The sequence below is a fragment of the Falco biarmicus genome, chromosome 14, assembly GCF_023638135.1.
Source record: "Falco biarmicus isolate bFalBia1 chromosome 14, bFalBia1.pri, whole genome shotgun sequence".
Taxonomy (NCBI): domain Eukaryota; kingdom Metazoa; phylum Chordata; class Aves; order Falconiformes; family Falconidae; genus Falco; species Falco biarmicus.
In genome coordinates, this window is record NC_079301.1 from 22948600 (window position 1) to 22976002 (window position 27403).

General features: G+C 50.6%; 1 protein-coding gene across 7 annotated transcripts; it reads left to right on the forward strand.

Moving 5' to 3' along the window:
* The first annotated feature begins 1802 nt into the window (after positions 1 to 1802).
* Positions 1803 to 27145, forward strand: TMLHE (trimethyllysine hydroxylase, epsilon). 7 transcript variants are annotated; one of them, XM_056359811.1, is made up of 10 exons: positions 2076 to 2227; positions 5327 to 5427; positions 8254 to 8435; positions 9839 to 10015; positions 10759 to 11038; positions 12152 to 12271; positions 15331 to 15567; positions 16263 to 16401; positions 20640 to 20822; positions 26712 to 27145. In XM_056359811.1, exons 3-10 carry the CDS (start codon positions 8255 to 8257, stop codon positions 26769 to 26771), a joined length of 1377 nt encoding a protein of 458 aa, XP_056215786.1. In that variant the 5' UTR covers positions 2076 to 2227; positions 5327 to 5427; position 8254; the 3' UTR covers positions 26772 to 27145. The 7 variants fall into 7 exon arrangements, with proteins under 7 accessions (XP_056215788.1, XP_056215785.1, XP_056215786.1 ...); XM_056359812.1 differs by lacking the exon at positions 5327 to 5427 and adding an exon at positions 3572 to 3665 and having other exon boundaries at positions 2081 to 2227; XM_056359816.1 differs by lacking the exons at positions 2076 to 2227; positions 5327 to 5427 and adding exons at positions 8569 to 8647; positions 9600 to 9710 and having other exon boundaries at positions 8294 to 8435.
* Positions 27146 to 27403: the final 258 nt, after the last annotated feature.

Here is a 27403-nt window from a genome sequence, read left to right on the forward strand (position 1 = left end):
GAGGCTGAGATGCCTCTGCCGTGAGCTCACCGAGTGACTAACTTGTTTATCTCCCTTGGGAGCTGTACCAAGTTTTTGGGAAGCAGCAGATCCCCGCCAGCTCCTCTGCCTGTTCCAGGCGCCGCCCCCACCCCTTTCCTGAAAAACACTCTTGGAAAACAGAAAGCTGTGGTGACACACCACCACGTCCCCTCGCTGTGAATGCAATCACAGCAAGTGGCTGTTCCACCTCTTGCCAGACCAGCACACCCAGGAGTGCGACAGCAGGGAAACTGTAAGGACTCTAAAGGCCCACGTTCTGGAAAACTGGGCATGGAAATCGCAGTACAGCACAGATTCCACACTGGGGAGAAGCACGCAGTGCTTCGCAGGGGCGAACTGTCTATGCAGGTACCATGGAGGAGCAACCCAGACCTCATCCTGCCCCATCTCCAGCACATGAGACAGGGCAGCTGCTTGCCAGGGATGTGGCCAGCAGCCCAGAGCGATCTCCGAGGATGCCAGGGCTCAGCACCACTCAGGATGCATCCGATGTGCTGAGTGGCAGCAGGGTTAGCCTGCTTGGGGATGTTCTGCCCTCCCCGTTGCCTGCCAGCACAGCATGTCCCCAGGTGACAGGGACATCCTGGGACACCCTTCAGGCCAGGCAGCGGCCACGGACCATCTCCAGGGAGGAACAGGGTCCAGGGGGTGCTTCTCCCCAGCACGACAGATGCTGGAGATGGACAACAGATGGGCAACTGCTGATGGGACAAGCAGGGGTGGAATCCATTCCTCTACAAAAGCATCACGTTATAAGCATATGACCGATGGGTTAAAGCAATCCACATGTAAGCAAACTTCAGAGCTCCAGTGCCACCATGCGTCATGTATCCTCACCCCACGCTGCCATCCCCATGCCACCTGCGCTTTCGGATCTATCTCCCTCTGGATCCGTGCCCAAAGGCGACTCGGCACCACAATCCTGCACTGAAGATGCTTCATGCTAGAGAAAAGAATTAAATACCCGGGGGCTAGAGCTGCTGCTTCGAGGAAGCCCAGGGTGTCCGCCCTTGCTCAGGACAGGGCGCCCAGCAGGTCTGGCGGGGGATGCCCCAGGGCACCTTCAGGGCCAGGAACGGGCCCCAGCGAGGCGGGGGAGGGCGAAGGGGCCGGGGGGAGGCGGCAGCCACCACAGCCGGGACCAGGCAGCCCGCACCTCCCCTCAGCCTCCCGCCCTGCACCCTGGTGCCTTTAAATGAAAACCGGCATTTTATACCCCAAATAGGTAGCGTCTGCCCCCGCCCCGCCCCGCGCGGTACCGGCAGCTCCCGAGGCTCGGCCCGGCCCCGCTCCCTGGCACGCCTTGTCCCTCCCCGGGCGCAGACCGCAGCCAAGCCGGGAGAAGCAGCAGGCCAGGGACGGATGCAGGGACAGGACCGCTGCCCCCGAGCCGGCGCTGGCCCCAGCGCCAAGCCCAACACCGGACCCAGTCCCAGCTCAAACCCCAACACCAAGCCCGACCCGACCCGGCCCGGCCCCGCTGCCAGCGGCAACATGGCGGCCCCGCCACCGGGCCGGGCGCCGGCACGGCGCGCATGCGCGGCCACGACGCTCCCCCTCCCCGCGACGCTCTGGGCTGCGGCGTGCCCCTCTATGGTTCCCCCCGGGGCGCTCCACGGTTAAAGCACCGAAGCAGCTCATCGCACGCCCCCGCTGCTTCTCGCCCGGAGCCTCTCCGGAGAGTCTCGCTGCGCGCAGAGGCTTTTCGCCACCTCCGCGCCCTAGGACAGCCAGGTCTTCATAGGGCGTGCAGTGCTCTAGCCGCCCTCCCCGTCTCTATGGTGTGTTCGGCGCTCTACGTAGCGGCCTCCCAGCTCTTCACAGCCACCAGGGCCGCGGTCTGTGGCGCCTCCTGCCGCCGCCCGGTGCGGGCCCTGCTTTGCCCCTCTCCCGCAGAGAGCGGGGCCGGCCCGGTCCGTGTGACCGCCGTGCTCTCGGCATCACACATCGTCTCTACGGGCGCGGCGCTCTACCCGGCAGGTCGCTCTCTATGGCGGGCGGCGCTCTAGCCCAGCCCGCCCGCGCTCGGTGGGGCAGCCCCGCCCCGGGGCGGCCCGCGGCGCCGGTTGACGCCGCCTGAGGCGGCCGCGGTCCCGCCGCTGCTGCCCGGCCCCGCGGCCCTGGGGCCAGGTGGAGCCGCTCAGGAGGAGCTGGGGCGGCTCCGAGCTCCGGGGGAGCTGCCGAGGTGGGTCGGGGCCTGAGGCGGGGGCTCCTTAGCGGCCCTCGGGGCCCGGTACGGGCTGTCGTGCCGGGGCTGGCTGCGGGGCCTGGCCCGGGCCCTGCGCTCCGTGCTGGGAGGGGGCGGGCGGCGCGGGGGCTGCTCGGAGGCCGGCGCTGCTGGCGGGCCGGGCGCTCAGCGTGCGGTTGGTAACGTGGCGTTTTCCGCGTGCCTCAGCGAGCTCCAGTCGTAGCAGCCGCGGCGCCCCGGGCAGCGCCGGCCCCGAGCTGCCGCAGTCGGCGTGGGAAAGCCTCCGGGCGGCCGTTGCACCGGGTGGGTGCAGGGCCCAGCCGGAGGGAGCAGGGCAGAGCCGCGACCACCAGCGCGGACCCTTTGTCGTCCCTGCAGCGCCCCGGGCCCGTGGGAAGCCTCGCTCCGTCCTTTCCCCCACCTCAGCCCCGTGCTCGCACGGCCCCAGGTAACGTTACGGGCCCGGGGTTCAGACGGGGATTAAGACGTCAGATCCCCTTAGTTTGTGATTAAAAGCTTGCAGCCAAGGGCAGCGCGTTTTCCTCTCCTTCCCTGATAAAATGCAACCCCTCCCTGCCCGGGAGAGCTGCCTGGCCCCTCTGCCAGGGCACGATTCAGACTGGGTGCATGAAGTGATTTACTAACAGGAGTTTACTGTCTTAAATATCCCTGTGGGAGATATACCACGAGGGCTGGCTGCTTTGCTGAAGAAAAGAATTAGAGCTTGTTTCTGTTAAGCTGTGCAGCCTGAAAAGGCTTTGCTTGAGATAGCTGAAGAAACAGCAGACTGCAGTAAGGCTATGGAAAGGGGGTCTGGAGTCAGGTGGCTGGTGTTAAACGTGGGCTGAGCAGATAATTACCTTTATTTCTAGGAGAATGAAGTAGCTGCGAAGCTGGTAGTGTCTGGGATGTCTTTATTAGCTCCTTAATTTAATTGAAATCCCTTGCGGGGAAGGGCTGGAAGGATAATCTGATTCCTGACAGCTGAGATCTCATGCAGTTGTCTGCTGTGGCAGAGCAGTCTGCAGTGGGGGGGCAGGAGCCTTTCTCAGCAGGGAACAGGCAATCAGCCTTTTGTTTCTTTTGTAATTAATAGGTAAGCTAGGTCAGCTCAGGATTTTAAACCTTGAACTCCGCTGGCAATGGAGTGGCTGTGTCTAAGAGATGCCTGCTGTTCCAGGGGGCTTGGCCCACCACAGGGGTTTGTCACCTGGGTTAGTGTACTTGGCTCCTCTGGTTCTGGCACAGCCCTCTCAAGGCAGCAGCTCTGTCACAGGCTTTGCTGCACTCCTCTCTATCCACATTCCCTTTCTTTATTAATTTCTTTCTCTCTTTTTGAAGTATGAGGCCTGTTGTGCTACCAGAAATTTTCCTGTTTCTTATGGATCAGAAACCTTTGCTTTAGCCAGACGCTTCTAGCAGTGAGAAAGGATGCGTGAGTATAATCCACTGAACGTTTGGAAAAGCTTAATGAAAAACACATAATTTTTTTTCAAATGCCAAATGAGCTTGAAAAACAGGCTGGACATGCTGTCACAGAGTGATGAAACAGGTCTGTTCACAGCACCAGCAGTTAGGGCACTGGAGCAGCTTCCCTAATGCCAACAGGCCAGTGTCGCTCTGTTCCTGGAAGGTTTTAGCTAAATACTGGGTGAAGACCACAGATCGGTGTGGTTTCTCCTTCCGTATATGTTTTCATTGGTGGAACTATTTGGTCACTAATTTTTCCAGCTCATTATTTTTCTTTGCTCAAAATGGGAATTGTGGCTTTTTATCAAAGAGGTTAAAAACAATATTGGTTACTTCAAATGCTTCTTGTGTGAGCAGTGTGACAAACTGCTCAAGGGCCAGGAGGGAAGTCTGGACAGACAAGTCCCTGCTGAGGGCCCGCTCTTCCTTCCGCCTCCTTTCACAGCCTGTCTCTTGTCTTTTCTCTCAAGAGACTTATGATAATTCCTCAAATCACAATATATTTGAGTTTTCTCCATTTCCCTCTAGCACCTGCTGCCCTGTTCCTCTTGTTCACCCTGTCACTTCAAGTGTGAGTTCTGTTTTTCATCTACCATGTGGTGGACTCTTCCATAGGATGAGCCACACAGAACATATTCACATATAAGGCTGCATGGGGGTTTGTCTTGCTTTGGGAGAGGGGCAGGCTTGGTAACTGAACATGACTCCCTTCCCAAAGTCCACTTGCGTTTACGTACAGGGTCATTCAATGTCTTCTTCCTCCTGCCTTTTCTTTTTGAATTTCAAGGGAAATTTTGTCTTGAAATCTCTTAGCTGTTGCATTTTGCTGCTACCCAGGTGAGCTGTGTGTGGTCTGGACAACTAAAGATGAGAAGCATAAAGGCGAAGTAAACAGGAGGATTGGGGGGAAAGAGCTGTTCGCGTAACTAATTCCAGCCAGGAGAGAGCTGTTAGCTCTCACTAAACAAACACAAAGGCAAAATGTAAATCCTCTCAAATCATATAGCCTTTTTTGTTGTTGTTTTCAACTCCTCTTAGTTTCAGTATCTCTTGGAAAAAATTAATTTAGGGCTTCTCTGTGAGCTGTTTGTGGTGTCTGCTTCCTGCAAGAACAGCAGAGATGCAAGAGGTCTCGTTGATTAAATATCTGGGTCACTTACTATTCCCTATGTTTTTTCTCTGGTAAGTGTTGATATTGGAAGAGGGTGGGATAAAAGGAGCGTGTGCAGAAAGATACAACTTCAGCTGGAGCTGCCCCAGGCAGAGGCCGCTTCCTAAATGGATTTGTAGATGAGCTTTTCCAGTCAGTTTTGGGTCCTGTGTGAGGAGACATGAGACATGTGCAAATAAGCTTGCTGCTTCCCTGCCTGCTGCCGTTGGGTTAGTGGACATCCTTGGTACCCAAAAGTTAAACTGAACAAGTGTCTTCCCTCCCGTGTGTCTTTCTCAAAGAATAGTCTCAAGCTTTGTGAGCTGTGATGCTTGGTTCAGGGAGTTAAATAATTTCCTGCCAATAAACATCATAGTCAACTTTGGGGTTTCCATAGCTGTAGATTTTCTTTACTTAGTGTTAAGTTTGCGTGTCAGATTTGGCTAATTCTTTTTTCCTATACTAAATTTTCAAAGCTGGGGAGGTCGCACATGTTGGAAAGCATTTTCCGAGGACTTAGCACAGGTCTTTCTACAAAACTGATATTCTGGCTGGCTGGAGACTACTAAAGAGAAAAGTGAGTATTCTTGTGTGTCTTCAGATGCCTGGTAACTCTGGCTCAGGCTGTGTAAGTTCTCTGGTGCCCCATTTTCTTGGTCTGTAGTGAGAATGCTGGAGTCTTTCAGGATGTTGCAGCTCAGTCGGCATTTATAAAGAATTTCACAGGCTTCGCAGCGGTATTTGAAGTGCAAGGTCAGTTGTGTTAGCAGAGATCTTGGTTACTGGAGGTGTCAGGCAGCCAGCAAGGAGCTCCCGCTGCCTGCCCTCCTGTGTGGAGTGAGACATCAGCTTCTGAGCTGTTTCATGTCTTGTATTAACGATCTGGGTGAGGGGACCAAGGCTGGGCCATGCTGACCTGCAGGGGGGCTGGGCTGAGGGGCGAATGCCGAGGCCAGTGGTGTGAGGCTCAGCACCGCTCTGTGCCTGGGGGGACACCAGCCCCAGGCAGCTGGGGGCAGGGGGCTGGGAACTGCCCGGTGGGAAAGGGCCTGGGGGGGCGGCTGGATGTGACCCGCAGGGTGCCCAGGTGGCCAAGGCCAACAGCACCCTGGCTGGTAGCCGAAACAGCGTGGCCAGCAGGAGCAGGGCAGTGACCGTCCCTCGGCGCTGGTGCGGCCGCCCCTCGAGCCCTGGGCTCAGGTTTGGGCCCCACAGGGCAGGGGGGGCACTGGGGGGCTGGAGCGTGTCCAGCACCGGGCAGGGGCTGGGGCGAGGGCTGGAGCACAAGTCCTGTGGGGAGCGGCTGGGGGAGCTGGGGGGGTTCAGCCTGGAGAAAAGGAGGCTCAGGGGGGACCTCGCTCCCTACCGCTGCCTGACAGGGGGGTGTAGCGAGGTGGGGGTCAGTCTCTTCTCTCAAGTAATAGAGGAAACAGCCTCAAGTTGTACCAGGAGAGGTTTAAGCAGGATGTTAGGAAAAATTTCTTCACCGACAGGGCTGTCTGGCTCTGGGACAGGCTGCCCAGGGAAGTGGTGGAGTCACCATCTACAAAGATGTGTTTGGGGACATAGCTTGGTGGTGGTGGCCTTGGCAGTGCTGGGTTAATGGTTGAACTCGATCTTAAAGGTCTTTTTCACCTAAGTGATTCTATGATTGTATGGCTTCCAGGACAGCCCGATTCCCTGCAGCCTGGTGAGGAGTGACTATTGCATTTTAGCAGCCACAGAAATCAGAAAATTCTGAGTTGAAATCTTTCTGTAGTGCTCACACTGTCAGGGACTTGTGCACAAGCTGTGGCCAAAAACCTTGCAAAACTTGGTAGCTGAAAAGTGCATCTTAATCTCAAACCATGTTCTCTTTATAAAAATGTTTGCACTTTTTTTTTTTCTCTAGAGCTGGCTGTCTGCATTATTTTATTTTTTTTCTGGCTTAGCAAATTGTTGTCTGGCAATGTGGCACCTCTGCTGATTTCATTGTTATTGCCAGTTTTTGAGATCTATGCATTGAATCAGCTATGAAGTAGGAAAGCAGGCTGGATGGCCAAAGCGTCAGTGTCTGTACTCTCCAGATAAGAAAATGAAGGAAAATCAGAAGTCTAGGATAAGAAATGCTTTCTGAGTCTGTGCTCTTATCCAGTGGCACCACATTTCTATGCGCTTCAGACCAAAGTGCTGTTAAAATCCTGCTGGGTTTAGACCTGACCTCCAGAAATTAATAAACATGACAGCACATGTAGACCCTAGCTTCATATCTTAAAACTTGTAAGGTTTTGCCCTTGCTCTTTGTATTGAAGAGTTTTTACAAATCTCCCTCTGAGAAATCGCCTTCTAATCTCCAACCTAAAATTAACCACAATTGGTTTCCTTTTCCATGCCAGCTGTGTCCTTCAGTAGAAGTAGAGATCTTCTTCCTCCTCGTTGTTTTGCATACTTTTTCCAGAACTGACCTAATTACTGTATTCCCCTAGTTCTTGCTTCTGTAACCAAGGTCACTTTTCCCTGCTTCCCTGGTCTCTGTAGTTCTATGTGGGAATGGTGAATTCAAACTGGGAAGGCTGGAGAAGGGACAAGACCTGCAGCAGACGAGGCTTTGCCAGTATTTAGCACAAGAACATTGCACGCACAGCTGTCTCTTCTGGAATTGCTTTGCCTGGTAAATCCTAGGATCTCATCTGTGTGTTCTCAGGACTGTGTTCTGCAGTGGTTTATGGTGGTCACAAAATAAGCAAGACAGCCTTGTCTCTCCTCCTTCTGCTTCCAGCTGATGCCTGTGGATTGGATTAGCTTGTTTATTTAAAAACATTGGTTGACCCCTAATGGTTAATTCCCTGTTGCTTCTGTTACATGCAGTTTTTGAGGGCAGCCAGTTTTCACATGCAACGTCCTGGTCTTCCTCTGGGGTGTTGGTGATGCCTACTATCTACTGCAGCTGCTCTGAGCAAGGGATGCCCAATTTCACGGAGATTGTTGCAGTCTGTGTGATGTTAACAATAAGCGTGGGTTGTAGGCACGGGGAAAAAGCTTGGCAGCGTGCCTGACTGTGTTGTCACTGGGAGAATACAAAAGTGACAATGGTACTTGGACTTGGCAGTGAAAGCATTTAATACGAGACTCTCCAAACTCTGCGTTTAGGTTTTTTTCATGTCCAGATGGTGCCTGGGAGGTAAGTGACTCTCTCCTCTGGCCAGGCTGCCAGTCATCATGCCTACTTCTCTTCTTCCTCCTCAATGGGCTAGGTCTCACTCATCTTTTTTGTCAGTAAATTACAGTTCTGGAGGATGATACTGGCTTTCCCAGAAATGCTTCCAGTACCTGGCACAAGAGTGTAGAGATTGAGACCAGGATGTGATACAGTAGCACAGCCGAGTCACCTTGTTCTTTCCCTTCTCTCTCTCCTGATTCTCAGGATGTGGTGCAGGAGGCTGGCATGTCTGTTCAAGGTGCCGTGCCAGCTGAGTGGAAGTGCAAGACATCACTTGCTGTGGCTGTCCCGTGACAGAAAGGCTGTCCTCGGTGCTGCAGCTCGCTGGCATCACACAGCCCCAGAGTCCCTCAAATGTGCCTGGCAGTTACATGGTGACCATCTAGGTAGGTGTGTTGGGTGTGTGTGTACCTGATTTTGAGTCTGTCTGGGGAGAGGAGTGAGATTTTTTTTTTTTTCTGCCCTTGTTTCCCGGGAGTGATTTTTATTTTTTTTTCCTTCTGAAATGGCCTGCGTTAGAGGGATGCACACTGGAGTCTGTTTCATGTTCCCTTTGGGAATTCCCAAAGGCAGGGCGGAACAGGTTTCTCTGCTGGCGGTAAGTCTTTTACCATAAACAAGACAATACTAAATCAGAAATCAAATCAAGGGATTCCTGAGCCTTGGCCTGTCAGTCGCTTGTTTTCTGCGTAGTGCTCTGACCGGCAGGCAGGATGGCTGGTTTGGTGTGTGCCTGGCTGTCTTGCCCCCACTTGTGCAGGTTTTCTTTAAAACATTGATGCATGAAATGCTGTTGCTGAAGCAGGTTTGCAAGCAGCCTGTCTGTCTGTGTGGCTGGATGGCATGAGCAGCAGGGGGCATAAAAGCCTTTGAGAGACCGCTTAAAGAAAAAGCAAGGAGAGCGCGTCTTAATGTGAAGTTATGGAGCAAGCCAGTTATGAATGCTGTCTAATGCTGATATTTGTCCTGTTCTTGGAGGTGACTTGGCAACTGAGGCATATGTTTCCCCATGGCCTGTTTGATTTGGTCCAGTGTCTGTCTGCCAGGGTGATGGCCACTGAGGCTAATAATGAGATGTTGGTTATCTAAGCCTCTTGTAAGCGAAGGGAACAGCTCAGTACCTTATCCAACACAGTGGCCCCAAGAAAGGCTGTTGTTTTCCCACTGCAAGGTGACCTCTGATACCTGGATTTCAAAGCTGAGTGGGACTAGAGCAGGAAGGGCTCTCCTGTTGCCTCTGCTGGCTCTGACCCCCATCTGAAGGGCTTTGAGTATTCCTGAGCTGTCCTGGGATGGAGCAAGGAGGAGAGACGTTATTGTAATGCTAAGTGGATAGCAAAGCTTTGCATCGAGGTCTTGATGTTGCCTGTAATGTTTGTACAGTTTGGATGCCGGTGTGATTATTTGATTCACTCTTCCCTGTAATTCCTGTGCTGGGGTCTACAACTATGTCATGTACAGCAGCTGTTGTACAGTTCAGAGTTTATGGCTTGTTGAAGAGGTAAGTATGTGACCAGCGTGTTTGTCGGCCACGCTTCTTCCTGTTGCAGGATGAGATTGCCTGTAGGCTTGGTGAGAAGGGAGGCAGTGGTGAGATCACTGACAGCCAGGCCTTTTAAGAAGATATTCTGCCTGGTCTTCATGTGACAGGCTAGCTTAATGTACGTAAAGAGGCACTGCATCCCCTGTAAGTGGGATCATAACTTGTGGGCTCTTGGCTTCAGTTCTTGATTCTCTTTCTTCTCACTGTTCACACCAGTGCATCTTTTGAGCCTGTCCCTCTTTGCAGAGCTCAGGTATGCGAACACACTGATGCGCTTCGATTTTGTGTGGCTGAGGGACCACTGCCGCTCTGCTTCCTGCTACAATGCCAAGACGAACCAGCGCAGCTTGGACACGGCTAGTGTGGACCTGGGTATCAAACCCAAGGCTGTCCGAGTGGATGAGACCACACTCTTCCTCACGTGTAAGAAGCAAAGCACCTGTGCCCTTTGTATTTCATGGACCACCAGCCCTGCTTAGAGGGAGCCGTATTGCTGGATCCCACTCTTAGCTTTGCTGGGAGAGGGCAACCTTATTTTTAAATCAGTAGCTGTTTTGGGAGGGGGTTAGCTGTAAGCAGGCTTTAAACACTGCTTTTCTTAGCAGCATGTAAGTGCATCAGTCTTCAATCTGTGTCTGTTTTCCCCAGCCCTTTTTGGGTAGAGCTGTGTGTATCTTCACTGTCTGCATATTTTACCCGTTTGTTTGCACACAGCAGCTATGCAGGTAGTGAACAAATTGGTCAAGAAATGGTTGGTTTTCTTTTCATTAACCTGTCCTGTTTGAGCTGGTGTCCCTCATCAGAATTCACATTTTCTGTCCTTTCTCCTTGGCTTCCCAGCTGCTTTCTTCCTTTTGTTGTAGCTTACCTTCTTTTATGGGCCTGTCTTCAATGCTTTACTTCTCCTTGGAGTCCTGTCAGTAGAAAACAAACCCACTGAAATTGAAATACTTGGCTCTGAATTTGGAGTTGTTGCAGCAGCGACAAGGCTTTTAGGACTTGTGGCCTTAACCAGATAATATTTTGGGTGGCATCAGAGTGCAAAGAGTCTGTCACCAGACAAAATTAAAAGGATGGGGACTGTCCTAGACTGACGGTTGCGCTGGCCATGATCTCAGGCTGTTCAGTGCAATTGTGGTGACTGCGACTCTTCTCCCTTGTCAAAGGGCCGGATGGGCACGTGACGCGGTATGGGCTGGAGTGGCTTGTGAAGAACAGCTATGAGGGGCAGAAGCAGCAGGTCATGCACCCGCGGATTCTCTGGAATGCAGAAATTTACCGCCAAGCCCAGGTCCCATCCGTCGACTGCCGGAGTTTCCTGGAGACAGATGAGGGGCTAAAGGAATTCCTGCAAAACTTCTTGTTATATGGGATTGCTTTTGTAGAGAATGTCACTCCCACCAAAGAGGACACGGAAATTTTGGCGGAAAGGATCAGCTTAATCAGGTAACTAGGGCTGCCCTGGGAAGGCCACTGACCATGTTGTAGAGGAGCTGTGAAGCGTAGACTGCCGTTTTCTTCTTGTTTGTGTGCTGCCGCCGTATCCTATATATTGTGCAGTGTTTGTAAACAGAAGGTTTGGGTCTTCTACAGCCTCTGGCCACTCCGCTTGAACTGAGATGGAGTATTGCACTGTGGGATCTGACCTCTTTTTAGAGGGAAGTCTGGAGTCAGCAGGTTATGGAACTGCCTCAGGAGCATATGATGACTTGTGCGATAGTGGGGTTGTGCACAGGGAGGAGTGACTGAAGGAAGTAGCCTGTCTGGGAAGACTAGAGCTTTGCAAGGAGAGACATTTCCTGTTATGACTTGAAAGGTTAGGAAGGGCAGCCCTGGCCCTGGGAGCCAGGGAGATCAAAAACAATTTGTAGCTCTTGCTAAATAAAAATATTGAGAAATATTTCTTCTATGTTTCTTTAGAACACACCAACAGCATGGCAGGTTGGGGTTTGAGTTTAGGTTTTTGTCCAAGCTACAGAAACAGTTGAACTTGCCTTGGGCCATTGGAAGAGGAGGATTTTCTTCTAGTGAATAGTCACTCCGAATAGAAATGAGGGGCTCCAAGAATATCCAGCCAACTCTCTTTCTCCAGGCACCCTCACCCTGTAGTGCTTGTCCCTGCCTTCTGTCTGTCCCCTTCTGCAAATGTTGTAGTGGGGACATGGGTGAAAATTCAGGATCCTAAGAACAAGAAATGGGATAGTTGGGTAACTGCAGTGGGTACAAGCAAGGGCTAGGTGCACTCTGGCAACTCCTCATCCCTCAGTGGCTTCCTTGATTTGACTGAGACTGATGTTTGGTGTGGCAAGGTCATCTGTATCTGTGGAGGGGAAGCAAGACTCGCTCCCATCAGTCTTTCGGGAAGGAAAGGGAAATTAAGTACTAGAAGCAGCATTAGAAGCACCATCTCTCGACAATGTGACTTTTGTTAAGTTGTTCTGCCTTAACTTCTTGTGTACATAGGACGGAGAGGAGCAACTTCATATGCAGGAGAGGATCTGTTTTACCAGCGCACTGATCCCCGCAGTGCTGTGTGATAACTGCCTGCCTCTTTTGCAGGGAGACCATTTATGGTAGAATGTGGTACTTTACCTCTGACTTCTCTCGGGGGGACACTGCCTACACCAAGCTGGCTCTGGATCGTCACACCGACACAACCTACTTCCAGGAGCCCTGCGGGTAAGTGCTTTGGCTGGTTCACAGACACAAAGTGCAGAAGGCAGGAGCAATTCACAGTGATGCTGTGATGCTTGGGCTTCATTGTCTCCAGTGCTACTGATGGGATGTACTACTGCTAGTCACACAGCGATTCTGGGCCCTCTCTGATCCCTGTGGACTGGGGAGGTCTGTAGATCTATGCTCGGAACTTCTTTACTGCCTGCATTCTGGAAGACCTAGGACATGGCTGTTAGTGCTGGCTGCTGCTTGGTATTGCTGTGGTTCAAGCAGTTTTTGTAGCCACAAAGGTGGCTTAGCGCTGTAGTTGTTTCTAGTTGTTTCTGTGCTACTCTGAAGCCTCTCTACGGAAATCCCCCTCCTCTGTCTCTGAACTGACAGACAGCATTCAACCTCACAGGAATGAGCAGCTGATTCTGTCTTTTGGATACATCTGGCAAAGCGGCAAGCTCTCCTTGCCCGCATCAGCACTGTCTCTTTTGCTGGCTGAGCTCTGTCAGCGGTAGCCTCTGGGAGAGGAGGGAGAGCAGCTGCGCTTGGCACAGCCCGCAGTGACTGTCTCTGTGCTCCCAGGCTGTGTGAGTGGTTGCTGATGGATGTGCTGTGCTCACATATGCTCTGTGCTGTTGCTCTGTTTCAGTTCAAACAGGTTGGGGTTTGCATTTTGGCAGTGGTTCCAGCCCTGTAGGTAGTTAGAAACCCGGCTTCCCCAGCCCTTCGAAGTTCACACCTGTCTGCTTGTAAAAGCAGTTTGTAGCTACAGCATTGTTTCCCAAATTCTAGCTTGCAAATGGCTTTTCTGATACACCCTCTGGGGCGTGAGTTTTATACACAGAGAAGGGAAGGCAGCAGCCTTGGTCATAGCTCACAGTGAAGTACAAGAGGCTTAGGCTTAATTTCTATCTTAATTTTTTTTTTTGGCTGCTTTTATTTCAATCAAGAGGGGAATCGTCAGGAAATGGCCTGGAGTGGAACAGGTGGAAGTACTGTGATCTGGTATGGCACTAGGGCTACAAAGAGGAGTCACTCAGTCCACACCTCCTGCCCTAGGGCAAGATTAGCTCTTCCCAAGTGAGGCTGTTAACTTGCTAAGCATCTTAATGGAGAAGGCCTGTGATGCAAAGCTGTAAAAGTAGAGGACTAAGAGGTGAGATCTGTTGGCTGCATGGGGATTTCAGAGCAGCTCTTCAGACCAGGAAAGGTCGAGTTACCCAGGTGCTGAGCACTGTTGTCTGTGCCCAACCAGGCAGGAAGCTTTTGGGCAGTAGCGTTTGTTCTGAAGCAGCTCGACATCAGGAGCAAAGTAAGTGGATTTTATTGTGCTCTGTGGAGCTGGAAGTAGATGCATAAAGCATAGGTCCTGCCACACACTTCAAGCCAGATCTAGTTGGCGTCTCTGTTCCAAGTACACAGCTGACTGCAGAGCCCACATGCTTTCGTGACCTATGCAGCGTTAACCTGCTTGGCTGACTTGTTTTAGGAGCTCACAAGATCTTCCCCAAAATCAAATGAAAAGAGTAATTAGTAATCAGAACTTCAGCCTACAAAAGACCTTTGATTAAACTGCTTGGTGCCAGAACTATAGAGCTCATTAGTTATTTTTATACCTTTTCTACTTGGAAAGGTTCCCTGCAGGTAGGTGTATTCTCATCTGCAGCCAACTGAAGTATATCAAGCAATGACAGCATGGGCTAAATTAGTAGGGCAAACCATCAGTGCTTGCAATTCTGCAAAACCATAGTTGTGCAGGAAGAACATGAATTTCTTGCTTTCCTGAGCCCCCATCTCTGTCAGAAATCCCTTCTTCCCAGACTGTTTCAGACTTACTTCCAAAACACCTGAAACAGTCTTTGACCTGCTTCTAAATGAAATGAGGTGTTTTTCAAGAAAGATGTGTTCATTTGAATGTCTGCTTTCCACCCATGCTTTGGCTGAATTCAGCCAAATCTGACAGGTCTCCAGTTAAATTATTGCAGAGTAGAGGATAGAAACTCCCCAGGCTATGGGAAAGACTTTGATGTTATCTCACTCATCAGGTACCAGAGAGCCTGCCCTCTGAAGAGACTTTCCCAGTGCACCCAGCTGCAGGAGGTTGTTGCCTTTGAGGCACAGGGTGTTCTTTGCTCCTGTGCTTGTGGACTAACTTTGTAAAATTATCCTGAAAATGTTGTGGGTAGAAGGGTGGCTGATCACCCAGGTGAAAAGGTGCTGGTGAGGGTGGAGCTGGGAGGTCCTGCCACATCAATTGCTGTGGGTCTGGGTTAATCGGCTCAGAAGGGAGATCAGAAGATAAGGGCTTTCCCAGAAGGTCACAGTTAATTTTCTAACAAGTGAGGTTGATACACTGTGAAAATTGGGAGTAGGTGGCTTGAGGCAGCTCCTGGGTATTTGTTCCTAACAGTACAATGCCTATGTTGCTTGGATGAAGGAAAAGAGAAGCTTCAGAGAAGTAACAGAAGGACAAAAGCTGAGTTGGATGGCTTCCCACTAGGGAGGGGATGTCCATGTAGGTAAGCTGCTTACTGGGGACTCCTCCACTCCAAGCTTTCCAAAGGGTCTTTAATGTATTGCCTTGAGGAATGTCTCCTGCGTGTGGGAGACCACGATGTACGTGCTTTTGAATGAGAGTCACCCTGGACTCCCCTTGTAGCTCCTGGAGACCTCAACAGTACAACCAGCATGTCTTTAACTGTCCTTTTTGTTTTGAGGTGCTCTAGAGAAGTTCTGTGCTTTTGAACCTCTGCATCCTACTGCCTGCATGGGTTTTGGGTGACACAGGCCTGATCCTACACCACCTGAAGTCTCCCAGACTCATGTCACTTGATTTGGGAGGCAATGTAGGCAGTTCTCTCAGAAAGGAAACTGTGTGAGATTGGGCCTGAAGAAATGGCAGGTACAGCCATTTCTTGCCGGTCTGTCTCCATCCCCTGGCAGGTCTTGGTGAAATAAGAAGGGCGGTGCATCCATCTGCATCTGGCTGCGTCGGTGGGGAGCACCTTCTGTCCATGGGACAGGCAACCAAGGTCTTTTCTCTTGTGCTCTGGGTTCTCTCGCCCGTGCAGCATCCAGGTGTTTCACTGCCTGAAGCACGAGGGCACAGGTGGGCGGACGCTGCTGGTGGATGGTTTCTATGCAGCAGAGCAGGTTCTCCAGCAAGCCCCTGATCAATTCGAGCTGCTCAGCAAGGTGCCGTTGAAGCACGAGTATGTTGAGAACGTGGGAGACTGTCACAATCACATGATCGGAGTCGGGCCGGTTCTCAATGTCTATCCCTGGAACAACGAGCTTTATCTGATCAGGTAACATCAACGTGAGACCTCTTTTTTTTATGGGAAGGAGAGGGGGTTGTGGCAGGTGGTAGTGGTTTTCCAGAAGATACCATAAACTAAAAACCAGTGTATGTTTGAGGGGCAGGGGTGAAACCACAGAAAAGCGCTGCATTTCCTCCTGGGCTGTGCATTACCGCTTTAGAGGAAGTGTCAGAACCACCGATACAAAGGCAGGTGTCAGTACTGAGCTTTGATATTTGGGGTTTTTTCCCTGCTCCTGTCATCCTCCTTTCAGCTCCATGCCCTCATCTCTCTTCGCTTGAGAGGCAATAGAATTCAGCCCTTCTCTGAAAAAGCCTCTAGAAACTAGCCTGGCATACAGGGAACATGGATAGTGCGGACTGGTCCCCTTCTGTAGGAAATTTGGGCTGCTTTCTGAGGCTCTGGCTTGTCCTAGTGCAGGAGGCTGTCTAGCATTGCCTTGCACTCGTATTCTGAACAGCCCTCGGTCTTGCCTGTTGTTGTGATGCATCCTTCTGTAGAAAATCAGCAAGAGTTTTACACCTTGCTCCCAGTGCTGTGTATCTTCCTGAAAGTCCTGTGCTTGCAGCATAGCCTCCCTTAAATACTGACTAATCCTACAGGATCCTGAGGTTCCCTTTGGAAATACCTGGCTGGGCTTGTGGAGCCATGGGGGGAGTCTCTAACCTCTTCTTTGTTTGTAGATACAATAACTATGATCGTGCCGTTATCAACACAGTGCCTTACGATATTGTACATCGTTGGTACGCTGCGCACCGCACACTCACCACGGAGCTCAGGAGACCAGAAAATGAACTGTGGGTCAAACTGAAGCCAGGCAAGGTAGGACTTGGAGTTGGAAGGCTTGTCTGTGTTTGGTGCAGGGAGGGAGGCAGGGTGCTCTTCTGGATGTGCAGACTTGTTGCCACTAAGGTAAATCCTTCAGGCAAGCTCCATATACTGCAGTTTTCCTCTTTACAGCTGCTTTAAGGTGCCCTGTGTTACAGCATTGGCTTCTCCTGTGCATGTGTTCCTACTGTCCTAAAAATATACGAGCTTCCAGGTAAAGCAGAAGTTTACTTCAAACTCTGCCTCAGAGGACGGTTAGTCCAAGCTGGGGGAGACGAGGAAGATCTTTCCAGTCACTGAAATGAGGACCCTCGGAAGCAGAGGGGCTGCAAACACTTAACTTTCAGCCTCTAACTTAATCCAGAAGAAGATTTTATTTTGATAGCAATATAAAGGTGTGGGAAGCTGAATTTACTTCTGTTCGGAGGTTATATTTGGACCCTTACATTGCCAGTGAATCACAGGAGACCTGGGCCATCTTCACTGTCACAGAAATGGCGAAGGTGCCTTAGCACACCTTGGTATTTAAAGGAAAAAGCTCTGCCCTGTGTTTGAAAGGCTGATGCTGCGTACAGCTGTGGAGGAGCTTGAAGGGCTAAACCCACAGCTGTGGACTTGAAGGTGTTACAGTGCCTGGCTTCTTCCTTCAGCTGTGCCTGCTTGAAAGGGGCTTTATTCCTACAGGGTCTAGACTCAGCCTGAGCCCAAAAATGAAAGGGTCTAGCAGGGAAGGTGGTCAGAGCCCCTGCCCCTCTCTGTTCCTAAGGGTGCCGTGGTGGGAAGTGACACTTACAGGCAGAAGATGGCCACTTTCTGTTGCCGGTGAGCTATTGCCAAATCTTTCCAGCAGAAAAGCAAGGAAACAGCCCAGAATGTATTTCTGTGGTTTGCTAGCTGTCGTGTTTTAACTTGTGGTTAGCAGCAGAGCAGAACTGCCGGCTTCAGGTAAACCAGCTGTGCTAGAGCACATGAAACATCTGGCTAGAGTCTCGTGTTGTCTGACAGTGGTGAACAGGAGGAAGGGTCATGCCCACTGTGGCATGGTCTTACTTGCTTTTCCAGTCTCTAGGGATCTGGAGCTCCAGGACCTGTTCTGTCAGAGGGTCCTGGTCCTGGCTGCAGTGGTTGCCTTTCTTCTGACAGCCTTTTCTCTTCACTGCAGGCACTGTTTGTAGATAACTGGCGTGTCCTGCACGGACGGGAAGCGTTCACAGGGTACCGCCAGCTCTGTGGCTGTTACCTGACGAGAGATGATGTGCTGAACACCGCACGCGTACTGGGACTCCAAGCTTAGCCCGGACCGCCCTCTGCGGAGCGGCAGTCAGACCGCCGGCACCACCACGCTGGTGCATCACCACGACTAAGATGTTGCACATACCTCAGGCACCTCCACCCTCTCTAAGCAGTTCTCGGTGCCTCCTCAGGAGAGGGAGCAGGTGGAAGCCAAAGGTTACGGGAGCTTTATGGGACCGTATTCTGCCTTTGAGCATGGTCAGCTCTTGCTGTCTGTGCACCCAGCCTGGTCTTTCCAGCCTGTCAGTCTGTGCCAGCTCTGCTGAGTGAGAGCGAATCATACCACGGGAAGTGTGCCTGGCACCTACTGATGTGAAGTGATCCTCCAATCTAAGTGCCTTCAGGATCTGAAGTCTTTGCATTTTTCCCTATTGTTCAGCCTTTTTTGTCAGCTGGCAGTTCGAGTCTGGCTTTTTTTAGTGGAGCAGAAAGGAAATCTCCGGGGTCTTGTCTCACCCCAGGCTGAACTTCACCCCCTTCTAGAGAAAATGGAAATCTGTGGTCCCTATTTGATGAAAATGCCACTACTCAAACTGAGGGCTGTTGACGTATTTCAGTGCTTGCTTTCCTCTTAAACATACTACGTACCCCCTTAGCAGTCACTGACACAAGCTGTGCTGCTTGAGAGATGGCCAGGAAGGAGAACTTGGTGCAGTTAGGGTATTTCTGAAAAGGTTTAGGTTAGAAGGAAAGGGGGAAGTAGCAAGATCTGCATGTTGGGAAGGAGAGGTGACTGTGTTAGATGGGGGATGTGTTTCTCATGTTTCCTTGACTTCCAGTAATGTAATGCTGGCTTCTTCCTGCCTGTTGCGCTGTGCTTGTATCAAGGGCAAGTGCTCAGCAGCTACAGTATTTGCTGACAAATTTCCTACTGTGCCTGCTCTTTCATCTTTTCTGAAGAAGGAATTTGTGTTGCGTCATCGTTAAACTGGCTGCTGCATGAGGCTGACCATTGAGTTGTTTGTTCTTTTTCCATCAGATTCTTTGCATGTGAAGGTAATGAACACAGAGGTGACTTTCAGCTCCTGGTAGCTGGGAGGATAAATTGGAGTCTGGCAGGGCCATAAAAGCAAGTTCTGTCGTTATTAGAAACACTGGAATTTTAGAATGGAGAGGGGATTTTAGGATTTGTTTATTTTTCATTCTGTATCTTTTGAGGGTGTTTGCTCTGCTCTGACGAGAGAGACCTTAAAACGGGGCTGGTCCCTCTCCTGGCTTTCCTGTGCAAGCAATATGCTTGGGTCCAAGGTATGAGTGCAGTGCTAGACTTGCTGTCCTCATTTAATCTAAACACTGAATATATAGATCCTAGTGTTAAGAGGCACTCTTGAAAGCTTTTTTTTTTATTATTTTTTTCCACGTGGACCAAGCGATGTGATGCGGTCTCTCACAGTATTTCCATCGTGAGTTGGAAGGGGTTTCTGAGCGAAGGCTTGGCAGGGAGCTGTTGATCAGAGGATGAGTGAGGAAGTGAAGCATGAGCAATGGTGGCAGGTAATGCAAGCTTGAAGTGAACTGGCTTCTGTCAGGTACGTCTCCCCAGGCCTGTGAACAGCAGCCTCAGACACAGGCAGGAGCTCTCATTTTCCTCTAGGCTGAGGCAGTGAATTCCTTGACCAGCCTGCAGCGTGTGTTCTGTTACTTTCTTTATCAGGCATTTTGTTCATAGGTTCTCCTTAGGTGCCAGTTATGCCAGCATGGCTTAGATGCAAAGTTTTACAAATCTTTGTGCATCGTGTTGAAGTGGCAACCCACAGCGGTTACGTGTGCTCCCCCTCACACAGCTCGGGTGCGCTGGGGTTGGTTTCACCCTGTGCTGCTGGGTGAAGCTGTGGCCTGGAGCATGGGGGAAGAGGTGGTGACAAAAAGCGATCTCTGTGTTAGCTGATGAAGGAGAGGACAAAGGGGTCCTGATCAGTATTTGAAACCCTTGAGTAGCGGAGCTGTCTTTCAAATTATTTGGGGGTATCAAGAGTTCCTGAGCTCTTTTTTGCCTCTCTGTGCCTCCGGGATGTGAGGGAAGGTGCTTGGGTATCATGGAAACCTTCCCTTAGTCAATGAGGTCAGCTTTACTTTCCCCTGCTCATGGGACCTCTGTCTTGGTCAGCTGCAAGCTGAATCTGCCGCTACCCTGAGCTGGAGTGTGCAGGACTCTGGCTAGCACAAGGGAGAACCGACCAAATTCTGTTTGATGACAGATTGTCGTGACATACGTGCCTTTCTGACAAGGAACACAGTGACTGTAGCTCTGCCTCCCACCGTGGCTGGTGCTGCCAAGGGCCGTGGTCTTCAGAAACCAACCTCTTACCAGCCAACTGCAAGCCAACACACTCCTCAAAGTGATTGTGTAATCTCTTTGGAGGAAAATTTTTCACTGCGAATGTAGAAGAAACACATTTCCTCATAGGTATTATCCAAATTAATGTAGCCACCCCAACAATAAAATGTGGAGTGGAGAGAGCTTTGTTTAAATCTTGTGCTTTATGTCTCCCCACTTCCCAAGAGGGCTAAATTCTTCCTAAGCAGCTTGTGAGCATTAAAACTTTATTTGAAGGAACAGGACTTCTTGGCAGCTGCCACCTGTCTGACACTGGCGTTTGTTGTGCTGTGTTACAGAGCAGGTTGTTTGCTGTAATGGTATCAGATCTGGTTTTGTAATCGGGCTTTTTCAGTTCTTTCAGCCAATAAATGATGAACAGCTTCCTTCTCCTTCTATACTGGTGATCCAATGTATGTGTTTTAAAAACATTTTCCACAACTAAGAAATAAAGTCTTCAAATAAATGATTTATAAGTAGTCAGCTTAACAAAATACATATTTCAAGCAATCATGAACTTGAAAATGAGTGTATTGCCCACCAAGTGTGGAATAAACATGAGGAGCAGTAAAGTGATGCATCTCCATTGACTTCTCATCGTTCATTCTTCCACTGGCCACAGGAAGGCAGAAGATGCAAGAAATTCATATTAAAAAGTCAACGAGGAGTGTCACCCCTGTGTGGCTTTGGGGATGCTGCTGCTGTTTCTTTTGCTGTGCTAGAGGCGTTTCTTCTGGGACTCCGAGAAGTTCTGTTCAAAAGCCTGAGGGACTGCAGGCGTTTTGGAGGAGCTGCAGGGTGTGATGTCTGTCATGCTGAAGGGGAGGGGGCTGGGGCTGGTGTGAGGATATAGCGGAGGGAATCTGGGAGTGCAGTGGGGATGGTTTGAGCGTGCATGGGGGAACATGGAGCTGGTGTGAAGGCATGTGAGGCAGGAAGGGAGCAGAGCTAAGCACAGTCTGAGGGCACCTGGGGAGGAAACGAGCCATGTGAGGGTTGGTGGAGGGCAATGTATATGTACCCTGGCGTCCTTGGTTCCCATCCCAGGGCCCACAGTTTGGTCCCTTTTGCTTACTGGGGGCCCTCTCTCCCTAACCTTGAGCACCCTGAACACCCCTCACCCCCCCTACACACCCTCAGCTGCCTCCACTTGCCCTCTGGTCTGCTCCAGACTGTCCCTTTTGTCCTCCAGTGCCCCCCACCCACCTGCTTGGTGTCTGTCACCGCACGCTCCCTTTGGGACCACTCCCCTTCCTCGTGGCTGCACAGCACAGCCCATCATTCAGCTTTTGGTGTTCCAGGGTCCTCAGTCCTTTGGTGAAACCAGGCACACACACCCCTTTTTTACCTGCTCATCCCATCAGGAACCCCTGTTTTTCCTCCAGTATGCCCCAGGGCTCTGGTTTCCTCCCAGGGTGCTCCAGAGCCCCTTGCCCCCCCCCAGGTTGCAGGATTGCTCCGTTTCATCTCTTGGCTTATCCTCTCTTTGCATTTTGGCCCCCTCAGGGCCGCCAGGAGCCTTGTGCTCCTGACAGGACTTGCATAAAAAAGAAATAAGCTGCTTTCAGTGCTGCAAAGAATAATTTGGTAGAGAGACTACCAAAGAAAAAAAGAAAAAGAATGCATGTATTGTTCTTGCAAATGTCTGATTCATGCTTCGCTCAATTACAATCGTTATGTAGTGACTAAAAGCCTTTTCTTGTATGAAAAAAAAAAGTTTAATTCTGCTCTTGCTGAATAAATACTGAAATTATTTTTAACTAAGCTGAAAAGTATTTACATTTGTAGCTTTAGTCCTCATTTCATTCCTTTTTGGCTACTGGAAAATACAGAAGCTATTTTAATAGGGGCCTTCAGCTTACTTAACTAAAAATGTATTACCTAAAGTTAATTATTAAAGACCTTCATTCCAACCTGAACTGTCAGGATCAGAGAGACAGGAACGGTTTTGCTATGGAAATGGGGCAATTTGTATTTACAGAAGAACAAGGTGGAAGCAAATTAATACGTGGCAAGTATCATAATTTTGAGGAAAAACAGACAGTGCAAGCAAATCTTGTAATTGCCTTCAGTGGGCTGCAGGAAGGGTGGGCTGCCCTTCGCAGCGTGTGAGGTACCAAAGGCAACATGCAAACCGCACAGCAAACCTGATGGTAACGGAGTCCCCTGGGAACTCCTCCTTACACCTCCTGCTCCTCTCAAATTCTTGAATAACCCGCGGCAGCAGAGACATCCCTGGTTTGGGTTGGCAGTTTTGAGCAGGGATGTGTTCGGTACTCTCTCTCCCATGCGCCCAACGATGGGTATCTGTTCATTTTACCCATTTTACCTCTTTCCTCCTCCCCTTTTTCTGGTTGAACTTCAGAGACCTCCTTAGTCATCAGCCAGAGAAAGGACGTATTCGTTGACAGATCGTGCTACCTGCTCGTGGGAGGTACCCGTTTCTGGCTCATTACTGTTCATTACCTGTGCTGTCATAGCACTTGGAGCCGAGAGAATGTAATGGGGGTAAATACATTAGATCAGGGATGGAAGCAAATTATCACCTGGCCCCCTTTAATAATTTCAATTATTAAATTCAATAATTCAATTTCTAACTTCAGTAGATTTACTGAAACAAAGGGAAAACCTTTACAAATTCACAGGAGCCTGGTGATCATAGCACCAGACCGAGATTTTCCAAGTGATTAATTATTCTGCTGTTCTCTCGCACCAACCAGTTATGCACAATTGACTTGTGGTTAATTAATCCCTTATAGCATCTCTGAAAGGGCTGGGCACAGCAGCAGTGGGGCTGAAGGGGCCTGGGGAGGCAGGACTGGCAGAGCACCCCCCCTCCGCTCAGCACGCAGCTCCTGCTCCTCTGCCCTCCGGCCCAAAGAGGCAAAAAAGAGACAAAAAAGGGGGTTTTATGTAAACACAGCCATGAGAGCTCTCCATAAAACCTGTTGCTCTAAAGCATTTTGATTTCAGTCAACAGCCAAACCTCACATTGTTTTACAGGCAGGTTATTTGATTATTTTACTGGAAAAAAGCTGAAGGCAAAACCTGCTTTGTGGTTCAGAAACTCCTGTTGGGCCCCCCCTGGAGCAGATCAGTCCTGCCCCGGGAAATACCAGCAGGGAATTCTAATTGAGCAGATTTTGGTAGAGTTTGTGCCTGAAAACACTGGAAAGGGGGAAAGCAGAAGGTGTAAGGCCACAAGAGGTGAAAGGCTGCTGCTGAGCAGGAAAGAAGAAATAAAGAGAAAATAAAGATTCCCAGGAGTCAGAGTTACATTCTGAGAAAACATTGCATGTTTAAAGACACATCCCCATCCAGCAGTTAAGGATACTTTTAAATACGCATATGTAAGCCCGGGTGAAATGTAAGCAGAAGTTTTACTATCAACATTCGCTGAGTCAGATGGTTCAGTATCAAAAAAAAAAAAAAAAGAGGAAGAAAAAGCCACTTGTGAAAGACACAGATCTAACTGAACACAGGAAAGAGAGCATTAGCCCCTTCTCCTGCACAAAAATCCTTCTGTTAAAACATTGGTTATGCAGAAAACAGATTTTTCAGGGGAAAGCATCTGCCAAGCAGCACGTTTGTTCTGGTACATCCAGAAAGGTGATCAAGGCGGTGTTGCACCCGCTGCTGGTTACTGCCTGCCCCCCGCCTGCGAGCAGTTACTCTGCGTAGAGGTTTGTATTTTGCTGATGTGCGTGTTAATGTAAAATACAGGAGCCACAGATGGCGATGCTTTATGCTTAGTGACATGCAAGAGGGGGCAAAACTATTCCTTGCATAAGTTTAGAGAAAGAAGAAACAAGTATATTTTGAATGGCAAGGTTATATGTACCCAAGCCCTCGAGGAGTTTTCATTTAGCTCAGCTGGGAAAGCTGAGGTGCTCCAGCTGATGAGCTCTGCAAACAGCCTGAAACCCCTCGGCACAACCCCAGCCCCTGACAATGCTTTGCATCAGCAAGTTTGCAGCAAATCACCTGGATAAAGGCTGCACATCAGCTTTTTCCTCCAGTTTTCAGGTTTAATCTCGATTCCCACAAGATTTTTCATTTTATTCCTATGTCCTTTCCACATGCCTGTATCTTTCTGGATATTGTAAACAAATACTTTAATGTGGCTCCAGGTGCAGAGGATTTGAAGGCAATTGGGTGATAAAAGGGCAGTCTTTTCCCATGAGTGTGTTGATGAATTATGGTCCATAAAGTCATCCTCAAAGCTTTCCCTAGGGAAGGGAAGGGAAGAGAAGGGGTTGTGGTGTTTTTTTCTGTGTTAAAAATGAGTGGGAAGGAAGCGGAGAAAGGTCTGTTTGTGAGCAGCGGTAACCGGCTGGGCTCTGATATGTCACAGAGCAGGGGATTTTCCACTATTTCCACAGTGTGTTGGAGGAAGCCAGAAGGAGACTGCTATGTCCCAAAATCAGATGGTCCTTACTAGGAAAATGTATCGTTAACCCAGATACAGAGATGACCCTCTGCAGCACCTGTGGTTTGGGGTTATTTCTGAGTGCCAGGGGTGTGAACGGAGGCACCTCCAGTGGCACTGCTGTAGTAAGAGACCTTTTCTGCTGTGCTTTCCTGAAACCAAGGGTCTAACTAGCATTTGTCTGTAGATATTAGCGAAGCAGATGGTTTCCCTGAGCTGGTGGGGAGGAAGGAAGGGGTGGGAGCTGGATGTGTCTTGTTTGCCCACGAGCGACGGGCTCTGCTGTGAAGCCTGGCAGGTCGAGGGTTTCGCAGAGGCCGCTGTAACAGGTCATGTTTTTAGTGTTCGTGCACTTTTAATCCCTGTTTGTTACTCTCAGTGCTTTGCAAATCCATATTACAGTGTGGCTCCTCCAGCTCTGCTGCAGATGAAGATATTCTTAAATTTCTAATTTTTGCTGCCGGCACTCTGCACATGCGAGGTGGGGGCTTCTCACGGCACACAGGTAATGCTGCTTTTGCACCACTGAGCCCGTTCTGCAGCCCTGGTACTCTCACCTCCTGCCCTGACATTGCTCACGGCTCTAAAAAAGCCTTTGCATGACAGTGTGTACATGGCACAGGAGCCCCCAGACCAAAGCCAAGGTTCCCCAGCTGCCGGGACCTCAGAAAAGGATGCTCAGGTATTTCTGCAGTGGTTGCATCAATTCCTGAGCGTGCACACAACTCTGGAAGCAAAAGAAGCCTCTAAAGAAAACACCTATACCGCTATGGTTTTGTTTTTAGAAATAACTACAGAGCTGTGAGGGGAAGGCAGGATGTTTCTGTGTCAACACTGAAAAAGCACCAGGGAAGGGACCTTCTGCCTCCTGGGTGGCCACGGTGGTTGGTGGGGCTGGGGATGAGTTCATCTGCTGCGCTTGTAGGTTCCATCTCTGAAAGACTCCTCAGGTGAGTGCTGGTGGCTGTGGCCAGCTGCAGGAGGCTGAGGTCTGCCCCTAAATCCCAGCTGTGCTCCCCAAAGCTGACCCACAGCGGAGCCATGCAAGGAGGGACAGGCTTTGTGAAGTGTGTGAGGGCTTCTGCAACACAGCCAGGTCCATCAGTCCAAAAGAGGCCGGAGGTGCTGGATGCTGCGGGGTGCCGTGCTCAGGACGGGGATGTCGCAAGGCTTCTGCAAAGCAAATGCAAATTTTGTGATGTACCTCATGAGGTCAGGGGGCTCTGACAAGTCCAGCGATGCTTCAGTTCAGGGAGGAAGGGACCCCTGCAAAGCTTCTACCAGCCCCCTTCATCCTTCAGCATTCCTCGGGATGGATTTGTTGGCAAACTGAAGCCCTTATAGTCACAACGCCTTATGCTTGTGCAGCTAAGGAGATCTCCAGGAAAAAACCAACCTCAGATCAAGGCAAGCTGCTGATCCCATCGCAGACCTGAGTCAGCCTGGCTGGTGAATGGGATGACGAGTCTGGTGGGAGAGGGGCAGCAGGGCTGGGGCTGGGTGCAGGGACACGGGGCTGGGCGAGCTGCTGAGGGATGTCTTGTAGTGTGAACCAGGGCGAGACCTGCGAGTGAGCTGTGAGCCCGTCAGCTGGAGAGCGAGAGCAGGATCAGGCCCTTCACATCCCTGCGAGTGCTGTGTGTGGGTGCGGGGGTGCCGGTGGCTGTGCCGACCTGCCAGAGGCTGGCGGTAGGAAAGTGCCTGCGTGCACTGGGGTCTGTGCTCTGTCTCCTTGCTGCCTGGGCTGGGGAACAGGACCCACTTTGGCTTTGGTGGACCAGGACCACTCCCTGGGCTCATGAAACCCCCCTGGGTCAGCTCCTCTTAACATAAAGCTCAATTACTGAACACCGATGTTTTATATTTACTTTAAAAGCAATGACTTGTAGAAACATACATATTCAGATGGTGTTTCCCAGCTTTTAGCTTATTAAGAAAATGAGTGCTAACATCCGAAGGCATCATTCCTGTTGCTTTTCCTTCTGTACATCTCAGCTGTGTGTTGATGGGGCTGGGGTTGGTTTAGATTTTGGGGGTGGAAAAGGAGGCAGCTGGAGGTGCTGTAGCATCCACCCAGAGCCAGGCTAACCCCGGGCTCAGGCAGAGCTGATGCAGGGGAGGGGGCAGAGCGGGAGGGGGCTGGGCTAGAGGGTGTCTGGCGAAGGAGAGCAGCCTTGGGGAAAGAGGTAAAAACACAGAGTAAAATGCAGTCCTCTCAAATTCTCCTTTGTTCCCAAATCCTGACAGACGTTTTCTGCCCTCTAGAAACTGCTGCTCTTTCCCTGGCCATCACTATCCTCTGTAGCTCCTTCATCAACCTCTTGAAATGTCACTGCCCCCCTTCCTGTTCACCCACCTGCTTTGACACCAACCCTCCAGCCTCCCCGCTGGAGACTTCTGATGTACCTTCATCCCTCCAGTACCTCCCTGAGCCCTCCCCTGGGCTGGCTGCATCCTGCCACCCTGGCCCTTGTGTGTCCTGACAGCAGGTACATCCTTCTGAGCTGAAGAGGGATTGCAGAGGCACTGACATGTGGCCAGGCTTCCCCAGGACCATCTCAAGTAGTTCAAAGTCAATTGGCCGGAGCTGCTGACCACCGACCTCCTGCCTGAGACACGTCCTCATGAAAATTTTGAGGTCAGCACAGATGCAGTTTCTCATGAGTGTGTCCTCACTGCACCTCCAAGGCAAAACATGAGCTCTTTGCAGGGGTACTGCACCCTCTGCTCCATCCTGATGCTCGTCGGTAAGTCTGGGATGGGGCAGGCAGAAAGTGACTTGGGGGATGTAGAAGCTGGGACTGGGGCAATGCTTTCTGTTCACTGCTTCTGCTGGTGTAGTAGTCAATGCTGGTAATCTCTGGGCAGCCCACAAAGCGTGATAACAGCAGGGTTATCAGTTCTCAGCTGCCAGTGTTCATCACTGCATCTGCAATTCAGAAGATCTCTTCTGCTTT